Consider the following 20,846-nt stretch of genomic DNA (forward strand, 5'->3'; position numbering starts at 1 on the left):
GGTCAGCCTTGGCCACATAGCAAGTTTGAGGCCAGCCTGGGCTACATAATACCCTGCCTCAAAAATGGCAAAAAAACAAAAACCACACTGGTACATGTTACTTCCACATTTCATCTGAGTAGCCTTGAGTGACAGGAAACTATAATTCAAGTTACCTTAGCCAGGGTCTGGGGTCCTCACAGCCTTCTCTAGTACAAGCTGTGAGTTTGAGACCAGCCTGGTCTACATAGTGAGTTCCAGGGCTACAGGGAGATGGGGGGGTGTTTGTGGGGGCAGCCGGAGAGATGCTCAATGGTTAAGAGCACTGGCTGCTCTTGCAGAAGACCTGGGTTCAATTCCCAGCACCCATATAGTAACTAAGAACCATCCATAACTCCAGTTCCAGGGCATCTGATGCCCTCTTCTGGCCTCTGCGGGTATTGCATGCATGTGGTACACAGACACACATACACAGACACACACATAAAGACAAATAAAACACAACAAAAAAAGTCCAGGACTAGGGCTTGCTTAGTTAGATTTATTTTAAGCAAAACAGGTGTGTGTAAGCTGGGCGTGGTGGCACACACCTTTAATCCTAGCACTTGGGAGGCAGAGGCAGGCGGATCTTTGTGAGTTCGAGGCCAGCCTGGTCTATATAGTGAGTTCCAGGACAGCTGGGGCTACAGGGAGACCCTGTCTCAAAAGACAAAAAAAAAAAAAGGTGTGTCAAAAATCACATCCACTATGCCCTGTGAGTGCCCACTGTCTATACCCAGCCTTCTACAAGGATCCTGAAGCCAGACCTAGCTGTGTACCCCAAGTTAGGCCTGCACCCCAACTGTATAGTGCCCTGAAAGGTCTCTATCCATCCAGAGAGACATGTATCCCCCATTCTCTCGGGGTGGTTCATAAGGACCAGGCTGCTCTGCCCACACTGGCTACCTGGGAGCCATGTTTAGTTGCAGGGCACAGGGTACACCCCACAGTGCCACCAGCCCCTCAGGCACCAGAAATTTCTACAAGGAGTCAGCCCTCATGACCCTTGCAGATGTGTGGCCTGGGACCTAACAACCAAGTCAGTGGCCCTTAATGGCCCTGAGTGTGGTCACTGATGGACTCATAGTCCCTGCCACCTCTTGGCTCAGACAAACTGTGGCTGCCGCTCTCAATCAGTTCCACCTGCAATCTGTCCACCACGCAGCTGCATGGTGGACAGTGGGGCCTGCACTGTGCTGTTGGACTGGTTGGTGTTGAAGGTGCAGAGCTGCTGGCCTAGGTCCCCATCCTCTCCCAGCTGCTCCTGGCTGCTGCTGCGGCTCTGGGGACCTTCATCCTGGCCAGCCTCAGCCTCTAGGAAACTGAGCCGCTGCAGTGCGCTGGCATCTGACGATAACAGGGGGTCTGACGCCTCCTCCAGCTCTGAGTCCGAGTCATTGGACACCACTCGGTATTCTGTGACAGAGAGATGGGGATACAGGGACAGGGATGGAGTTGAGAGACAGAGATGGAGGGAGAGACAAAAACAAAGATAGAGAAAGAGATAGACACAGACAGAGATGGAGACGGAGACAGAGACAGAGACAGAGATGGAGAGGGAGGCAGAGACAGAGATGGAGAGGGAGACAGAGATGGAGAAAGATGGACACAAGTGGAGGCAGACACAAAGATGGAGACGGAAACAAGAGAGAAAGAGTCCTGTATCAGGGCTTAGCCACCTAGACCTTGACACTGTCCCCCACCCATTTATCCCATTTTCACCCCCTTTCTGTCTAAGCTGTGGCCATATCATCCACAGACACTCATACTTCACTATCCTCCATCCCCTTCCTGAGGTGACCACCACCCACTTGGCTACTTGTTTCCATCACAGTCAAGAACAAGCTAGCTCACAGGAATAACTGTCATTCCACATGGCAGTCTGATACTGGATGCCCCAGTTGCATCCCTCAGCACCCCTCGCCAGCTATCCCACCATCCCCTGTCCCTTTGCACCACTGTTTACCTTGACTTCCATCCTCTGCCTCCTCCTGCAGAGCAAAGGCTGCACCCTCAGCCATGTCAGCACACTGGGGGGATGACCCGTACTGCAGCAGTGAAGAGGGCTGGTGACCAGTTGGTGCCAGCCTGCCCCCAACTTCATTTTCCATCTTGTAAATTTATTATATTATTATTATTATTATTATTATTATTATTATTATTATTATCTCTTTTTGAGACAGGGTCTCCCTGTCGTGGGGCTGGCCTAGAACTTGCTATGTAGACCAGACTGGCCTTGAACTCTTAGAGATCCACCTACCTCCATCTCCTAAGTACTGGGACTTGGGAGTACTTGCACTACTGCACCTGGTGTAAATTATTATTTTTTACATTTATTTATTTATTTGTATGTGTATAGGTCAGAGAACATGTAGGAGTTGGTTCTCTCCTTCCACCATTTGGGTCCTGGGCATCAAACTCAGGTCATTATTCCTTGAAGCAAACCTCTTTACCCCCTGAGCCCTCCCATTGGCCCGCATCTTATAAATAAATAAACAGTGAAAAACAGGGATTGGAGAGCTGGCTCGGTGGTTAAAAGTGCTGGCTGTTCTTGCAGAAGACCCGGGTTTGAATTCCAGCACCCACATGGTGGCTAACAACTGTCCATAATTCCAGTTCCAGGGGATCCAACACCCTCTTCTGTCCTCTGAAGACACTACATAACACAGGTGCACTTACACACATGCAGGCATAACACTCATACACATAAAATAAAAATAAAAAGTTTTAAAACACAATCAAAAAAAGTATCAACTCCCTCTGCTGTGGAGGTCAGGGCTTCTGAAAACAAGCCCAGGTCTTTCAGTGGCACTCTGGAGGCAGGATAGAGACTCTGGACAGAGAGACCAAGCTGGGCTCTGATGCCAACATGGATATGCCACCCAGAGGTTGGGCCCCATGTCACAATCCTCCAGGACTCTTGAGATTCTGCCTAGTTTGGTATGGGCAGAAGAAAGCCCAGGACTCTAAGGAGGTGCCTGTTACCCCAGCACTATAGAGGTGGGCACCCCCACCTGGTTTATGTGGTACTGTGAATGGAACCCAGGGCCTTGTGCATGCTAGGGGAGCACTCTGCCCACTGAGCTACAGCACTCTGTTCACTGAGCTACAAGTACTCTACCCACTGATCTAAAAAGCACTCTACCCACTGAGCTATAAGTACTTTCCCACTGAGATATAAGCACTCTACCCACTGAGATATAAGCACTCTGCCCACTGAGCCACAAGCACTCTACCTGCTGAGCTTCAAGCACTCTGCCTACTGAGCCATAAGCACTCTAACCCTTAAAATCCCAGCCTCAGCTCTCTAAGCATTTTCTGTGTTACCAACCCTTAGCATGAGTGTCTCCCAAACCCACCCCCTTTCTCACCTGGCCCCCAGGAACTTCCTCCAGCTCCTCCTCAAAGATCAGGCCATAGTGGACTATGAGGGTCTCGATGACTCGGGCTTGGTGTGGGTAGTCCACCAGGGAGGAAAGGGATACAGTGGCCTCGGTGGGCCTGGGCCGGAGCAGCGTCGGCCCGAACACGATGCCCAGATTCCCGGGGGTCATCTTGTTGTCTTGCTCTACCTCTATAATCCTGTGGTGGGAGTGGCACGTTTGGATGAGGGGCTCCGGGGATCCCGCAAGCCCTCCACCCCGCTGGGGACCCTCACCTTCGCAGATGTCTCAGTAGGTGCTGCAGGGTGGCCCGGTTCTCAGCCGGCAGGTCTTGCATCAGCTCACGCAGGCGGCCCACCATGGCCAAAGCTGCAGCCTCGCTCTCTGACCCATTCTGCCGACCCCGGGATGCAGCTTTGGCCTCCGCCTCGGCCTTCAGACTGTCCTTGGCCAGTCCCACCAGCTCATGGTACAGGCGGAAGGAGATGAGGGGCTCAGGCAGCTGTGGGGCGACATGTGGGGATAGAAGTCACAAGGCTGGACTCCAGGAGAGAACCCCTGTAGTGGCCACGCCCCTTACTGGTTTTAGCCAAGCCTTCTGATAGGGCCCCACCCACTTCATGCCCATCTTATATTTCCAGAGGTCAGGCCAGTAGCTGGTTAGGGCCTAGGCAGGCCCAACCAACCTAGCCACGCCCATGGCCATAGCCACGCCCACAACCCCTGCCTCAAAATTGCTCCTGTTATGCCCACGCTCACACAGGTATAGCCGCGCCCACAAACCTTATGTATCTAACCTGCCTTTATCATGCTTTGGCCACGCCCACCACCCTACGGCTCCACTTACGTCAGTGTCTGATCTGTACCAGTCCCATCTCAATCCTGTGCCTGCCATGGCCTCAGCTCTAGCCACGCCTGCTAGCAAGTGTGACCCACGTACACCGACATAGCCACGCCCCTTCCAGTCTTTGATCACACCCACCACAATAGAGTCCCACTCACTGCGGTGTCTGACTCTGCCCTTCCCCCAAGGCAGATCTCTTGGTACAAGTCTTGGCCATGCCCACACCCGAGCAGGGGGCTCAGTGCGGCATTAGCCACGCTCTAGAGCCAGCTCTAGCCACGCCCACCAACGAACTCTGACCCGCCATATGGGCACGCCCACTACCTCCACATTTGACACGCCCCATCAATCTTTGGCCCCACCACTCTAGGGGCCCACCCACTGTAGCATCTGCCTTGGCCCCAGGCCATAGCCCCGCCCCCAGCTTCTCCCTGTCCCTGTCCCTTACTAGCCCCGCCCACGTGTCCCGCCCCCCCTGGCCTCACCTGCCGCAGGTATAGCTTCAGGACGTTGCTGATGTCATGTGGTGACGCCTGGGACAGCTCCACCAGCTCCTTGCCATTCTCGAAGGCCTGGCACAACTTCTCCACCCGTGTCTTCACTCCATTGACCCGGTAGATGCCCTGGGAGAGAGTCACCCTCAGCCTGCATCACCAGCTCCTCATCCCCCTTCAGCAAGTGTCCTCCCTCAGTTCCCCATCCCCCAACTCTGCGCCACCAACTCTCCGTCCTCCCTCAGCTTGTGTCCTCCTCAGTTTCCCATCCCCACTCCTCAGCTCTCTGTCCCACCACAGGGCTCCCCACCTGTCCCAGGCCTCACCTTGGTGTGCAGTGCCCTGCGCTCGATCTCACAGACACATTTCTTGACTATGAAGGGCACGCCGTCGGGAGCGCCTTGGGCTGCCTGGCTGAAGTCCTGTCCAAACAGCTGCAGGCGGCCCTGCAGCTTCTTGTGGCCGCACTGGATGGCCAAAGTCTCCAGACATTTCTTGTGACATGCCAGGCAGCACTGGGGGATGGTAATAAGTAACCCCTCCCCATCTCTAGCACCTCCCTCAGCCTAGGGCCTTTGCACTGGCTGAGCCCTCTGCCTGGGACACCCTGCCTGACAAACCTGGCAGAGATCCCCCACCCTTTGCATTTTTGTTATTGTTATTTGTTTATTTATTTATTTATTTATTTATTTATTTATTTATTGGTCTTTTTGAGACAGGGTCTCCCTGTAGCCCCAGCTGTCCTGGAACTCACTATATAGAACAGGCTGGCCTTGAACTCACAGAGATCTGCCTGCTTCTGCTGGGATTAAAGGCGTGTGCCACCAGGCCTGGCCCTGTTGTTTTTATTTTTTGAGAAAGGGTTTCAAGTAGCCCAGGCTGGCACCCAACTCACTAAGTAGGCAGGGATAACTCTGAACTTCTGCTCCTCCCGCCTCCACCTCCTAAGTGCTGGGAAGACAGGTGTGTGTCACCATGCCTGGTTTAGGTGGTGCTGGGGATGAACCCAGGGCTTCAAGCATGCTAGGTAATTGCTCTTTCCACTGAGCTACAAGCACTCATCTACTGAAAGTCCACAAACTGAGCTGCAAGTACCCTACCCCCTGAGCCATAAGCACTCTGCCCACTGAGCTATACCCACTCTACCCCTGAGCCCCAGCTTCTACACTGGTTCCCTCCCCTGAGGTCCCCACGCACCTCCTCACACTCTGCGCCCTGGAAATACACATAGCTGTTACATTCTCTGCACTTGGCCGGTGAGCGCAGCTTCCTAAGCCGGTGTGTGCGGGCGGCCTTGGACAGTCCCACATGGCGGAAGGGCCCGCTGGGAACAGCCACCGTTAACCCAGGGTCCATACCATTGAGGTCAGCTGGAGACAGAGGATGAGCCAATGTAACTGAGGCCAATTGGATTAACCTGCTTGAGACTCCCTTGCCATGTCCCAGCACCATCGAGGACCTTCCTTCACCTGACTCAAAAGCGGTGGCCACTGCGTCTGTTTCCTGGTCCACCAGCTCCTCACTGGACGACATGGTCCCACTGGACGAAGTGCGATCAAATTTCTTAAAGTCCCCTGAGCCACACACAGGGCTGTCAGACCCAGGGAGCCAGGCCTGGGACTCCCCACCCCCACCCCACGGTACAGGCCTGCACCAAGTGACTTCTCACCTGAGCTGGCATCCAGGCCGCCCTCGGTGTCTGAGATGGAGATAGGCCAGGACTTATGTACCTGGTGACCCCGTCCACCTAAGGGACAAAAAAACGTGTCTCCAGAGCAAGATACAAAGGCCACAAGGGGACAGCACCCTGTGCACCTGCACATACTCACCCCGTTGCTCCTTGAAGGGCACCCCCTCTGGGGCACCATCTTCGTTGGGAGGACTGCCAGCAGCCTCTGTGCCCCCCGTGTCCCCAACGTTGAAGCTGCTCTTCCGTGCACGCATGATGGGGGACCTGGTGTGGGGATGGACAGTGTGGAGAGAAGGTGTCAGTAAGGTCTGTAAAAGGGTCCCTCAGGCCTGCCACCCTCCGCATCCTGCAAACGTGGACGCACCAGGCGTTGGCGGAGACATGAGGCTCGAAGTCATAGCGCACGTCTGGCTCCTCACCACGCTGCAACTGGCGCACGTGCGATGCGTATTGCTGGCCGGGGTCGTACAGCTTGCTGCTCTCGCACAGCATCTGGAAGTGCACCGGCAGCGGTGCAGTCTGCATGTGCATCAGCTGGTAGTAGGAGATGGTGGCCTGGGGTGCGCAAAAGAGCCAGGTCAGGGCCAGCGAGACCACCCCCACCAGACGCCCCCGAGCGGGACCAAGCCCCGCCCACAGCTGCACACCCAGCCCCATTGGAGCACCCAATCTGCCACTGGCTTCAGCTCAACCAGAAAGGCTCACCTACTGGAAGCCCAGCCTCTTGCTCTACTTCCACGCCAAAGCCGCGCCCCCTATATACTCGAACCCTAGCCCCGCCCCCAATGTAACCGGCTCCTTGTTTCATTCCCACTCTGGTAACACCCCAACTCTAAGCACCGCCTCCAACACGGTCCACCCCTTGTTCTATTCCAAACACCAAAGCCCCGCCCCCTATGTGCTTGAGACCCTAGCCACACCTCCGGACACACCCCTAATGAACCTGCCAGATGTTTCATCCCCACCCCAAAGCCCCAGCTCCTATGTGCTCCAGGCCCTTAGCCCCACCTATGCTCCAAGCTCCACCCCTTTCCTGCTCTGGTCAGTACAAATCACCCCCTTGTGCAGTTCTCATTAATCCACGCCCCTCCTGTTTCTCCCTGCCCATTACCCAGCCCCACCCACCAAACCAGGCCTGCGTTTCCCTCTCACTAGAACAAACCCAATCATTCTACTCTGTCCAAAGTCACAACCCTGTCCCACAAAGCCACGCCTTTTTATGCTCCACCAGACCACGCCCCAAACACTGCCTTTTGCTCACTCCACCCATCGAGCCACGCCCTTGCTATCCTTCCCATGGAACAAACCCACTCGCTGAACTCTGCCTGAAGCCCTACCCTGTCCCACAAAGCCACGCCCCCTCTGCAACCTCATACCACGCCCCTTCCACTGCACTGCCTACACCCGGACCCCTGTACTCTGTCTCACTCTGCATCACTGCAACAGACTCTTAGAAGCTCCCCACCCATTGACCCCCACTGCAATCACCCCTTGTATGCCTCTGCCATTCCAAACTCCGCCCCCTGTCCCACCCGCACGACATCCCTTCCCTTTCACTGATGTCGCAAGCCGCGCCCACACCCGACCCCCTCACACACCGACTTGATGGTCTGGTCGCTCTGTCGGATCACCTCCTGGATCTGCCGCAGCGCTGTCACCTTCGTGTCCTCCAGCTCCTGCTTCTGTGTCTTCGCATCTGCCACGCATGTGCGATAGGTGGCCATGGCCTCCTCGGCCTGAACGGATGGGTGAGGGACAGTGAGGGGCCTGATAGAGAAAGCCCAGGACAGAGGAGCCTGGCTGCACCATGGTCATCCAGGTGCCTAGGGAGACTGAGGCAGGGTTCGGGAGGACAGCCTGGGGGATTTAGGAGAAAGTAGGAAGAGGGCTGGGGCGTGGCTCAAAGGTAGAGTGACAACCTAGAGTCCCCAGTGAGGGGCTGGGGCCATGGCCTAGAGCCAGAGTTCCTGTTTGGCGTGTGCAAAGGCCCTGTCCCATCCTCACTAAAGCAAAAAATTAATGTAACTGCAGGAGGGAGCAGGTGCAAGGGTCTAGGGTGGAATCTGCAGGCATCCTCCCCTGCCTCCTGTCCTCCCGAGGCCTCTGCTCCTGCTGTTCACCCACCTTGTTCTTGGTCTCCTCCTCCAGCCTCCGCCTCTTGTCCAGCGTCTTGGAAGCGGCCCCTCCAGCCCCTGGCCCAGCGCTCTGCTGCTCTTCCTCCGCCTTGGCCACCTGGTACCTTGCCTTGTTAAGGTCCTCACAGCGTTGCACATAGCCCTGCTTGGCCTTGCGCAGGTTGGCCTCTGCCTCTTGCTATGAGCAGAGCAAAACGAGGGTCCAGCCTGGTTCTCCAGCCTAGCTCCCTGTCACCAGCCAGTAACCCACAGTCCTCCCTGGTCCAGGGAAGACCCTGCCTAGTGACTCTAGGGGCATGTGCAGAGGGAATGGGTGCCCATGTCACAGCCAGGGAAACTGAGGCAGGCACAGCTCAGTTCTGAACAGAAACACAAGTTGAGAGGCTGGAGAGATGGTTCAGCAGTTAAGAGCACTCTGCTCTGGCAGAGGACCTGGGTTTGGTTCCCAGCACCCACATGGAGGCTAACAACCATCTGTAACTCCAGTTCCAGGGGATCCAACGCCCTCTTCGGCCTCCCTGGGCATTGCACACACTTGGTCCACATATATATGTAGGCACATACTCATACACATAAAATGAAAATTAATTAAAAAAAAAAACAGGCTGTGTGATCTCCCCATCCCCCAGGCATCTTGTGGCTATGAGAATTTCACTTCCTTTTTACAGATGAAAACAGAGAGCCGCCCAGGCAGGAAGTAGAGCACCCTGGGGTGGCAGGAAGCACTGAGTCATAAATTAACAAGTCTGGAGAGCCCACACCTCACAGTCTGAAAGACAAATACCTAATCATGAAGACCAGGACTGGGGTCGAGCTCAGAGAGAGAACTCATGCTTGCACCAAAAGAAAAAAAATACAACCTCAAAAAAGTAAAAAAGAAGGGGCACTATGAGATGGCTCAGTGGGTAAAGGAGTTTGCTGTCAAGTCTAACGACCTGAGTTGGATGCCCAGGACTCAATTATAGAAGGAGAGAACGAACTCCTACAAGTTGTCTTCTGACCTCCACCTGCTGCCGCAGCATGCGCAATACCCCATCAAAAATAAATAAATAAATAAACAAACAAATAAATAAATAAATAAATAAATGTAGTTACCAGCAGATACCTTTAAACAAAAAAGTGAATGGGGAGCCAGGTGTGGTGGCACACACCTTCAATCCCAGCACTTGGGAGGCAGAGGCAGGCGGATCTCTGTGAGTTCAAGGCCAGCCTGGTCTACATAGTGAGTTCCAGGACAGTTGGGGCTACAGGGAGACCCTGTCTCAAAAAGACAAAAAAACCCCAAAAAAACATGAATGGGGGTTGGGATTTAGCTCAGTGGTACAGCGCTTGCCTAGCAAGCGCAAGGCCCTGGGTTTGATCCTCAGCTCCGGAAAGAAAAAAAAAAAAAGTGAATGATAAAGTAGGGATGTGAGACCCAACACCCCTGCTGTCTGAAGTTTGTATTATGTAAAGAATTCTTGGAAATCAATAACAGTCTCCTATCTAGTCCACTGTGAGCAAAGGATAGAGAAAGTTCATAGAGGCTGAGAAATGGAACCTCAGCCACTGTCTACTTTTCTTTTTTTTGTCTTTTTGAGACAGGATCTCCCTGTAGTCATAGCTGGCCTGGAGTTGCTATGGAATCTAGGCTGGCCTCAATCTCAGAGTGCTGGTATTAAAACCTATTCTTTTTTAAAAAAAATATTTTATTTACTATTTTTATTTTATGTGTATGCATGTATTGCCTGCATGAAGGTAAGTGAACCCGTATCGTGCAATGCCCATGGAGGACAGAAGAAGCCATAGGTGGGATTCAAACCCGGGTCTTCTGCAAGAACAGTCAGTGTTCTTAACTGCTGAGCCATCTCTCCAGCCCCAAAGGCTATTCTTTTTTTAAGATTTATTTATTTTTATTTATTTTTCCAACTTGTTTTTAGAGACAGAGTCTCCCACTGGACCTGGAGCTCGGCAATTCAGCTATCCTGTGAGCCCCAGAGGTCATCCTGTCTCCACCTCCCAGTGCTGGTATTTCAGGGGGCACCATTACAGGATTCAAACTCAGCTCCTTGTACTTCACTGCAAACATTTTACACACAGAACCATCACCTACCTACCTACATAACTTTAAATTACCCAGTAAAAGAGAAAAAAAAAAAAGCAACCTTAAAAAAAAAAAAAAAAAAAGAGCTGGGCGTGGTGATGCATGCCTTTAGTCCCAGCACTTGGGAGGCAAAGGCATATGATCTCTATGAGTTCCAGGCCAGCCTGGTCTACATAGCAAGTTCCAGGCCAGCTGGAGCTGCAGGGAGACCCTGTCTCAAAAAGACCAAAACAAAAACAAAAGCAAACAAACAAAAAAAACCAAAGAAAGGGAGGTGGTCCTGGGAGAGTGGAGAGTGCTCAGTGGGTAAAGGAGCTTACTGCCAAGCCTGATGACCTGAGTTCAATCCCCTTGACCCACATGGTGGAAGGAGAAAACTGACTCCCTCAAGTTGTCCTCTGACCTCCACTTTGTGCCATGGTTAGAAAGGAAGGCTGGAAGTCACCCATGTGCAGAATGTGGAGTCTGCACCAGAGCCTCAGTTTCCCTCCCAGAACGTCTGGCAGACCTCACTGGGACCTCGGAGTCCTCCGAGCTGCACATCTCTGAGCAGGGCAGACCCATGCCTCCATGGGCCCCTACCAGTTTCCTCTGGGCACGGTGCCACGATTCCTTGATCTCTTTCCTGCGCCGTTCATGCTCCATCCTTCGCTGGGTCAGCGGCTGCGGGGAGACAGGTCAGTGAGTGGGGACCCAGTGAGTGACATCCCAGCCCAGCCCCAGCCCACTCCGGCACAGCCCACCTGCATGAAGGTCTGTGTTTGCAACGTGCCTGCCGCCTGTACCATGCCATGGCCGAACTCTAAATCTTGTTCCAGAGCCAGAGAATAGATGGACAGGAGGGGCATGTGAGGCTGTGGGGTAAGACAACTGGTCACTTGGGGACCAAAGTGGCTCCCGGCATCCTGAGTGCCACATTCCCCCAGCCACTTAAATTTTATTTTGTATTTTTGTATATATATATATAATGTCTTTTTGAGACAGGGTCTTCTTGTAGCCCCAGCTGTCCTGGAACTCACTATGTAGACCAGGCTGGCCTCCAACTCACAGAAATCCTCCTGCCTCTGCCTCCTGGGTGCTGGGATTAAAGGCGTGCGCCACCACACCCGGCTTAATTTTTTTTTTTTTTACTTTATTTCATGTGTATGAGTGTTTTGCCTGCATATATGTAAGTGCACCACGAGCGAGCAGTGTCCACAGCCAGAAGAGGGCATTGGATTCCCTGGAACTGGAGTTATGGACAGTTATTAGGGGTCATATGGATGCTGGGAATTGAACCCAGGTTTTCTGCCAGAGCAGACAATTCTCTTCACTGCTGAGCTGGCTTTCCAGCCACCACAGTCGCTTTTAGTGCCAGACAAGCAAGAGCCTCAGGGACAGAAGTCCTTGGAGGGAGCAAACACCCATCAAATGTCTCTGTAGACAGCCCCTCAACCTGCTCAGTACAGCCCACCTCGTGTGTGACGCTCTGTCTGCAGTTATGAACCACTTTCTGCAACCCTTTGGCGAATTCCATTTCTAAAACAGAGTGTGAGGTGCAAAGTGAGTCTCGAGGCACCCAGAACAATCCCCGCCAACCTCACCATGCGCAGTCGCCTCCCCATCTCTCACCCAGTGTGGTCCGCTTCTCCAGGTAGCTGATGAGGTCCTTCATGTATTTAGACATGTTCTTGGCGTACTGCAGCGCGGCGTCCACGCCCCCCTCGCAGCGTTGAAGAAGCATGTCCACCTCTTCCGGGGGCAGACAGTCTGGGGGATGGCTGCTCAGCCTCCATCCCAGGCCACCCCCACCATCACCTCCCCAGCCCGGACTCCCTTAGACACTCACCTTCCTCACACTCTTCCACGCTGGGCGGGGGGCCCTCACTCCCGGGTCCATACAGGTTCTCCATAGACTGTGTGAAGAAGGAACTCCCGTTGCAAGTGGGCACCAAAATGTGACCACCACCCCTCTTTGCTCTAACACCTGTAGCTCCCCATGGCCCAGGAGGTAAAAACCAAGCACAGTCCTTTATTTTATGTGCACCAGTGTTTTGCCTGCGTATATGTAAGTGCACCTGGGTCCTGCAGTGGCTGCAGAGGTCAGAAGAAGTCTTCAGATCCTCTGGAACTGGAGTTACAGGTGGTTGCTACCCACCATGGGTTCTGGGAACTGAACTGTGGTCCTTTGCAAGAGCAGCCAATGTTCTAACTGCTGAGCCAGCTCTGCACCCCCCATTTTTTCTTTTTAAAATTTTTATTGCCAGGTATGGTGGCACAGACCTTTAATCCCAGCACTTGGGAGGCAGAGGCAGGTGGATCTTTGTGAGTTCGACGCCAGCCTGGTCTACATAGCGAGTTCCAGGACAGCTTGGGCTACAGGGAGACCCTGTCTCAAAAAGACCAAAAAAAAATATTTATGAATGTATGTATGTATGTATGTATGTATGTATGTATGTATGTATTGAGTCAGGGTCTCCCTGTAGCCCCAGCTGCCTGGAACTTGCTATGTAGACCAACCAGGCTGGCCTCAGTTTCATAAGGATCCACCTACCTCTGCCTCATGAGTACTGGGATTAAAGCGTGTGTCACCATGCCCAGCCTACAGAGCTCTTTTGTCCAGAGCTCTCAGGAGGTTGACACAACTGAGACCAGGGGACTTCCAAGCCTGGGGAAGAGGGTCGCCTCCACACACTCATGGACCTGGAGCACTGCCTGTTCTACATCAGCTCACCTGGCTGGGGTCCCCGGGAGGCACGGCTAGTAAGGTGCTGCTGTCCACCTCACCCAAGAGGAATTCTGACACCCTGCAAGGCCAGATAAGGGGTCAGTTTGGATGTTCACCACTCCCTCCCCTATCCCTACTCCCCCTGCACAGTGTCACATGCTTACGTGCAGCTGAATGATACAGCAATGGTCTCCAGCGCCTTCTCGAACTCCCTCTTGTCAGACTGATTGTTGCACTCATAGTGAAAGGCTGGGGCAACAGAGAGGTAGATCAAATTCCTACACAGCCTGCAAAACCCCACTTCAAATGCCCCCTCCTCCCACCCCTGCACCTTGCTCAGCTGACCTTTGACCTTGGCAATGAGGGTGCCTGCAGCCGTGAGGGTCTCCACAGTGTTCAGCAGCGGGTACTTGGAGATGACCTGGCGCATGACCCGCAGGGCCTCACCCAGGCACTCGTGGGCCAGTGGCCGGCGGGCCTCCAGGAGCTCTGTTGGGCAAACAGCATGTAAGCGGGAAGGGAGGGGTTGATAGAGGTCTGCCCAGCTCCTCAGGGCTCAATGGGGAAACTGAGGCTGGAGCAGAGGTGGGAGAGAGGGAGCACTTCAGCAACTATTAACCTCACTGTCTTGGAGTTATCAGGAACCAGGTACTATCAATATCACTAGATAGAGAGGTATAGAGAGGGGCAGGACATTTCTTTCTTTCTTTTTTTGAGACAGGATCTCCCTGTAGCCCCAGCTGACCTGGAACTTGCTATGTAGACCAGGCTGGCCTCAAACTCACAGAGATCTGCCTGCCTCTGCCTCCCAAGTGCTGGGATTAAAGGTGTGCGCCACCACACCCAGCTATTTATTATTTTTATTTTATATGTATTCATGTATTGCCTGCGTGTAGGTAAGAGCACCTGTGTTGTGCAATGCCCTCAGAGGACAGAAGAGGCTGTCGGATCCCCTGAAACTGGAGTTAGGGACAGTTGTTAGCCGCCACGTGGGTGCTGGGATTAGAATCCCGGTCTTCTGCAAGAACAGTCAGTGTTCTTAACTGCTGAGCCATCTCTCCAGCCCCTGAAAGACATTTCTTAATGGTCACACAGTTCTATTCCTCCAGAACAATAGGGAGCTGCAGTTAGATCCATATGTTGGAACATGACTTAATTAATTTTGTATTTAAAAAAATTTTTTTTTCGGGGCTGGAGAGATGGCTCAGCGGTTAAGAACACTGGTTATTGGGGCTGGAGATGGCTCAGCGGTTAAAAGCACTGACTGCTCTTGCAGAGGACCCAGGTTCAATTCCCAGCACCCACATGGAAGCTACAAACCATTCTTAACTCCAGTTCCAGGGGAATCCGAAGCCCTCTTCTGACCTCCGCTGCATTTCACCAACACTGGTGCACTCACATACATGCAGGCAATACACTCATACGCATAAAATAAAAATAATAAATAAAAATATTTTAAAAAGCCAGGCGTGATGGCGCACGCCTGTAGTCCCAGCACTTGGGAGGCAGAGGCTAAGTGACCCTGGTGACCAGTCTAGCCCTGCTTCAAAAAGACAAAAAATAAATAAATAAATAAATAAATAAATAAATAAATAAATAAATAAATAAATAACAGTTGTTCTTGCAGAAGACCTAGTTTCGAATCTCAGAACCCACATGCCTGCATGTAGGCCTACATGTAGGTAAGTGCACCCATGTCATGCAATGCCCACATAGGTCAGAAGAGGATGTTGGATTCCCTGGAACTGGAGTTTTGGACAATAGTTAGCCTCCATGTGGGTACTGGGATTTGAACCTAGGTCCTCTAATCCCTGTGCTCTTAATCCCTGGGCCATCTCTCCAGTCCCTAATTTTTTTTTTTTTTTTTTTTTTTTTTGTCTTAAAAGGCAGGCTCTCCCTCTAACCCCAGCTGGCCTTGAACTCACAGAGATCTGCCTGCCTCTGCCTCCCAAATGCTGGGATTAAAGGTGTGCACCACCATGCCCAGCTCCTAATTTTGTACTTTTAGGCAGGGTCTCCCTGTAGTTCCAGCTGACCTCTGGAACTCTGGATACGATACACAGACCAGGCAGGCTTGGGTTTCACAGAGATCTGCCTGCCTCTGCCTCCCAAGTGCTGGGGTTAAATTCATTCATGCATCACCTGGTTGGGGTTTTGTTTGTTTCTTTGTTCATTTGTTTAAATTTTTTTTTTTTTTTTGGTCTTTTTGAGACAGGGTCTCCCTGTAGCCCCAGCTGTCCTGGAACTCACTATGTAGACCAGGATGGCCTTCAACTCACAGAGATCCACCTGCCTCTGCCTCCTGAGTGCTGGGATTAAAGGCTTGCACTACCACGCCCGGCTTATTTTAAATATTTTATTTATTATTTTCATTTTATGCGTATGAGTGTACTGCCTGCATGTATGTGAGTGCACCTATGTTGTGCAATGCCGCGGAGGTCAGAAGGGGGCTTCGGATTCCCCTGGAACTGGAGTTAAGGAAGGTTTGTAGCTGCCATGTGGGTGCTGGGAATCGAACCCGGGTCCTCTGCAAGAGCAGTCAGTGCTCTTAACCGCTGAGCCATCTCTCCAGCCCTGTTTGTTTGTTTTTAAATGGGGTGTGCAGGCAGAACACTGCCAACCAAACACCAAGGAGCTCATGCAAGATTCACCAGGTATTGTGAGGAATGGAGGACTTTCCCAAACCAAAATGCATTCTGAAAAGTATCCCCTGCCTCTCTGTGCTGTGACCTGGTGAAATGCCACCCGAACTGCCTTCATATTTTTTTCTGTCCCAACCTGAGCCTATCTCCAGGGGTTGGACTATTGGCTCCAGGCAGCTGTGCCCCTGGCCTGGACATTCCATGGAGCTCAGGGCCAGAGCCTCCCTGGTCCCCGAATCTCCTCAGAGATCTTCGAAGCTCAGAGATGCTCTGGATGCTGTCAAGGAGAGCAGAGTTCCCACTGAACCGTCATGGGCCATACAAAGGCCCTGAGAGCAGCACATGTAAGGTTCTTTGCTTGTGGGGGACCTGCACCCCACACTGGCTCCTCTTCGCCTCAGGGCCCCATCCTGCAGTGCCCAGGGCATTAGTGCAGCAACCCACAGGTACATATGGCAGGTAGGGTCAGCAGCCCACTGTGAGACCAAGAGACCTGATTGCTGGGTAGGGGGTGGTCTCAGTGACTGGCCAGCAGCCAAACCAGTTCAGGCCAGTTCTCAGGCCCTACCTCTGGTTGAGAACAATCCCATCCTTGAATCCCTGTTGTCCTAGCCAGGGGCTGTCCTACTATTCTTAGAGGACCAATCTGTGACCAGATTACAGACTGGGGGTGGGGATGGGGTACTGAGGCCCAGAGTTGGAGGTCCAAGGTGGGAGGAGGCTCAGGAGAAAGGACTTGTAGGACCCATATCCACCCCCAACTGTGCCCCCCATGCACTTTTTTTGTTTGTTTGTTTTTGAGACAGGGTCTCTCTGAAGCCCCAGCTGGCTTGGAACTCAATGCTGTAGACCAGGCTGGCTTCGCTCTCACAGAGATCCACCTGCCTCTGCCTCCTGAGTGCTGGGACAAAAGGAATCTGCCACCATACCTGGCTCCCCTTGCACTTTGACTGTCTGAGGACTCTGTTCCTTGCATGTTTTACAAACCTACCTCCTGGGGTCTAACCAGGACAGCAGCTGGGTGTACAGCACAGGGTGTACCCCAAAACAGAAACCAATGTCCTGTGATACCCCAGGTCCTTCCCCAAGTGCAGACAAGGACCTCAAACAGATCATCCGGCCACACCACGCCTAGGCTGGGCCTCCCCTCAACTAGGCTCCAGTTAGGAAGGGCTGTAAGATTATGGTTTCCCCAGGAAGACCAGTGTGGCCTCCACCCCAAGACCAGATAACCATGGGGTCTCCCATGCACCCTCAGAGGCCATCCCATTTCAGTTGGTCCCTGGACCTCAGTCTCCTTATCTACAGAATGGGGTGTTTGGGGAAGAGCCCAGCTGAGCACTTGGCACAGCTCTGGCACTGTGGTTTCAGGGGAGCCAGTGGTGGGTGGGTGGGACTAAGGCCACATGCATGAGGTATGGTGCCTGGCTCACCTCGGTTCGGCTGCCAGAGACAAACAGGAAGGAGGTGAAAATAACCAAAGGAAACAAGGCAGTCAGCAACCCTGTGCAGGAGAAAACGGAACTGATATCTCCCCCAGGCTGCTGACTCCATGTGGCCTGGTCTCTGACACCATCTATGGCTCCCCAATGCCATTGACATGGTTTTCTGGGACCCTTTCAGCTGGGCACTTTGATCCTCACACAACTTGCCTTGCATACAATCAAATGTCACCAAACTCCTACATACCCCTCAAAACCTTACCTGGTGTGTGCATTTCCTACAACTTGTTCTGCATCTCATTTGAGGCTTTCCCACCATCCCCTCGCTGTCATTTGTTTCTTTGTTTGTTTCTCTTTTGTTTTTCAGACTGAGTTTCCCTGTAGCCCCAGCTGGCCTGGAACTCACTATGTAGACCAGGTTGGCTTCAATCTCACAGAGATCTGCCTGCAGTACTAGGGTTATAGGTGTGTGTCACCCCTGGGAAACTCTTTCTTTTTCTGTTGACAACACGTGCCCCTGCCAGTTCTCACCATCGTGCAACACGCAGTCCTTCAGTTTTTCCAAGCCCTCTGCGAAGCGAGCCACATCAGCCAGCAGGGCCGAGATGTCCTCCACACCATCGGGGAAAAGTCCCTCATTGGTCTGCTCTGCGGGGCTGGCTGCTGTCAGGGGACTTCGGTAGCCCCGGCCTAGGGTCCAGGTGGCAGCACCCGAGAGTGGGAAGCCAGCCGCGCTGGCATGGCGGCTCAGACTGGTGGGCCTTTTGAGGGTGCCTGTGGCCTTGGTGCCTGTGGCCAGGGACGTGGCTGGTGGCTCGAGGCTTGCTCCCAAGAACGTGGCTTCTGTCCCTTCTTTTTTGGGCAGCTCCTGGGAAGGTGAGGGGGACACAGGTGGCTGAGAGATCCTTCATCCTGATACTGTCTCAGTTGTCCCATAAATGAATTGACTCCATGGGGGGGGTCAGAGGCCAGAGGTCAGGGGGCAGAGATTTGGGACTCCCCCTGCCCCCCCCCGACCTGTTACCCAACGTCCTCTTCTCTCCTAGTTTTCACAAACAACGGTCCCTACCCAAACCACAGCCAGGGGTGGGGCCTGTGGAGGCTCGGGAGGGAGGGGGCGCCCCACTTCCTGGTGGGGGAGGAGAGGACACACGAGGGTCCCCAGTCTGCTAACCACCCCTAGACACCTGCATGGGTGGGAACCTTCCAGGAAATGTACCTTAGATAATTCCTGTGGCCAGAGGGATCAGGCAAGACCCCCTAAGACCCATGGACATCCTCATGCCTGGTAGAGACACCCCAAAACTTCACAGACACCCCTAAGCTCAGCAGATATCCCCAAGCTCTGGAAAAACTCAATGACTCCCTGAATCTGTCCTGCACATTTGTGCCCAGTTCCGTAACCATTTCTCCAACAGCTCTGGGAAGCCCCAAATGGCCTGAACCCCCCAATTGCCTGAAATCTGTCTCACAGAGCCTTGAATCTTCCACCAGACCCCAGCACGGTCTCTACCCACTCCCAGTAACAACTGGTCCTTGGCATATGACAAGCAGACATGGCAATCATTCCTTATAAGGGATGTGTCGCCTATCCCAAGGACGCCCCTACCGTGAGGCGGACCCCCAATTCCTGGCCTGTCTGTCCCCTGCTGTCCTGCCCGCTGGGGGCTGTAGCTGGCTCGGGTCCCCCCGGCCACTGAGGGCCCAGCATGGTGCTGGGGTCGCTTGAGCCCTGTGCCTGGCGCTGGCCACACGGTGTCACCCCAGTTCCCCACCCGCTCTGTGCCCCACTCACCCCTGAGGAGGGCTGCGGGCTGGGGCTTCCTGCCCGGTTCTTTTTGGAGATAGAAGGGGTTTTCATCAACTCTCGTTTTTTCCTAGAGAACATGGTGGCTCCAGCCTAGATCACCCTTGGTGGGGACAGGTAGACCTGGGGGCCTTCTCAGGGCTGCTACTCCAGGCCCTGGCTGTCTGTGGACCACACTGCCCAGGGCCACCCCCCCCAGCTGTCAGGCCCACGTGATGGCTCTAGCCCTCATTGGCGCGCTGAGTCGTAACACAGGAAAAGGCCCCCAGTGGAGGGAGGGGGGTGGCACCGCAGACCCGCCCCCAAGTGTGATAGTCCCTAGGGTGTGGGACTAGGTTCTGCACACAGCCCTCTCAGGCCCCCACCTCAGGTCACTTTCCTGGGAATGTGCATTGTCTAGCCTGGAGCTACTGCAGCTTCGCTGGGACACACTCAGAAAGGGCACAGACGCACTTGAATGGTGACACACAAGAGACAGGAAAGATGTGGGGGATTCCAGGTTCACCCTCCCTGACTTCCTTCCCCACCTGCAGGTGACCTCTCTCTCTCTCTCTCTCTCTCTCTCTCTCTCTCTCTCTTTCCCTTAACTCTCTGGACGCCCCCTCCCACTGACCTCAGCCACACTGGGTGGCTCTGCTAGACACAGTCTGGGAAGAGCACAGCCTGTGGTGCCCAGCCTGGCTCTCCAAACTCTGATCCAACCAGAAGCCCAGCCCAGCAGTCCCTTGAGGGCCCTGTGCCTCTCATTCATAGTCACTAGGCTGTGGGGGGCTCTTGGGATGTGGGCTGGCCTGCTCTGAGGTGGGCTCCAAGGTCCTCTAGGTCCTCTAAGCCACCTGGAACATTCCCCAGGCCTGACCTCACCTCCACTTCAGTCAGGGGCACTCATAAGTCCTGCCTTTGGGTGCAGGAAGAGGCCTGGGACAGCTGATAGGTGACCAGGCTCTTGGGAGCCCCCATGTGGCACTTACTGGGTTCACCACAGGGGTACCACCCATGGTCAGGATGATAGTACCTGGTACCACACTTCTATGATCTCAGACTCACACACATGCTCTGCATGCAAAAGTCAGCCCACATAGGCCAGAGAGTTGGCTTAGCAGTTAAGAGCACTGACTACTCTTACAGAGGACCTGGGTTTGGTTCCCAGCACCCACATGGTGGCTAACAGCTGTCTGTAACTCTAGTTCCAGGGGATCAGACACCCTCTTCTGGCCTCCTCACGTATTGCATGACGTGGAACACTTAAATTCATGCAGGCAAAACACTCATACACATAAAATATAAACAAATAGGGGCTGGAGAGATGGCTGAGTGGTTAAAAGCACTGGCTGTTCTTGCAGAAGACCCAGGTTCAAATCCCAGCACCCATATGGCAGCTAGCAACCATCGGTAACTCCAGTTCCAGGGATCCGATGCTCTCTTCTGGTCTCTGTTCACGACACAGGTGCACTTACACATATTCAGGCAATACATGCAAACACACAAAATAAAAAAATTAAGTAAATAAAAATTTTTAAATTAAATTAAATCTTTTTTAAAAATTCTGCTGAGATTTCATACGGTCACCACCCTCCGGGTATAAACAAAGTTGCACCATC

The 20,846-nt window shown here is 53.3% G+C and overlaps 1 protein-coding gene and 1 long non-coding RNA gene across 3 annotated transcripts; one reads left to right on the forward strand and one right to left on the reverse strand.

Moving 5' to 3' along the window:
- Positions 1–500: 500 nt before the first annotated feature.
- Arhgap45 (Rho GTPase activating protein 45) lies at positions 501–19,395 on the reverse strand. Of its 2 annotated transcripts, none has more exons than XM_017799168.2 (23): positions 19,234–19,395; positions 17,970–18,306; positions 13,700–13,843; positions 13,519–13,603; positions 13,361–13,433; positions 12,476–12,542; positions 12,259–12,396; positions 12,101–12,165; positions 11,391–11,501; positions 11,230–11,310; positions 8,554–8,742; positions 8,028–8,165; positions 6,794–6,984; positions 6,569–6,693; positions 6,409–6,486; positions 6,209–6,313; positions 5,937–6,109; positions 5,066–5,254; positions 4,731–4,868; positions 3,677–3,903; positions 3,390–3,600; positions 1,985–2,066; positions 501–1,434 (listed from the first exon to the last, which is right to left on the reverse strand). In XM_017799168.2, exons 1-23 carry the CDS (start codon positions 19,324–19,326, stop codon positions 1,148–1,150), a joined length of 3,327 nt encoding a protein of 1,108 aa, XP_017654657.1. In that variant the 5' UTR covers positions 19,327–19,395; the 3' UTR covers positions 501–1,147. The 2 variants fall into 2 exon arrangements, with proteins under 2 accessions (XP_017654657.1, XP_008835406.1); XM_008837184.3 differs by having other exon boundaries at positions 1,985–2,129.
- On the forward strand, positions 8,063–9,529 carry LOC115071045. Its single transcript, XR_003850147.1, has 3 exons — positions 8,063–8,177; positions 8,578–8,664; positions 9,233–9,529. It is a non-coding gene; the product is annotated as an uncharacterized LOC115071045 (long non-coding RNA).
- Positions 19,396–20,846: the final 1,451 nt, after the last annotated feature.

The sequence above is a fragment of the Nannospalax galili genome, unplaced genomic scaffold (assembly GCF_000622305.1).
Source record: "Nannospalax galili isolate Female #2095 unplaced genomic scaffold, S.galili_v1.0 scaffold77, whole genome shotgun sequence".
Classification (NCBI taxonomy): Eukaryota; Metazoa; Chordata; class Mammalia; order Rodentia; family Spalacidae; genus Nannospalax; species Nannospalax galili.

Coding starts and splice junctions, on each gene's coding strand:
- Arhgap45 (XM_008837184.3), bottom strand. CDS start 19,326: ATGTTCTCTAGGAAAAAACGAGAGTTGATGAAAACCCCTTCTATCTCC. Junction 6,314..6,408: donor CGGCCTGGATGCCAGCTCAG/GTGAGAAGTCAC, acceptor TGTGTGGCTCAG/GGGACTTTAAGAAATTTGAT. Junction 3,601..3,676: donor CTACTGAGACATCTGCGAAG/GTGAGGGTCCCC, acceptor CTCCCACCACAG/GATTATAGAGGTAGAGCAAG.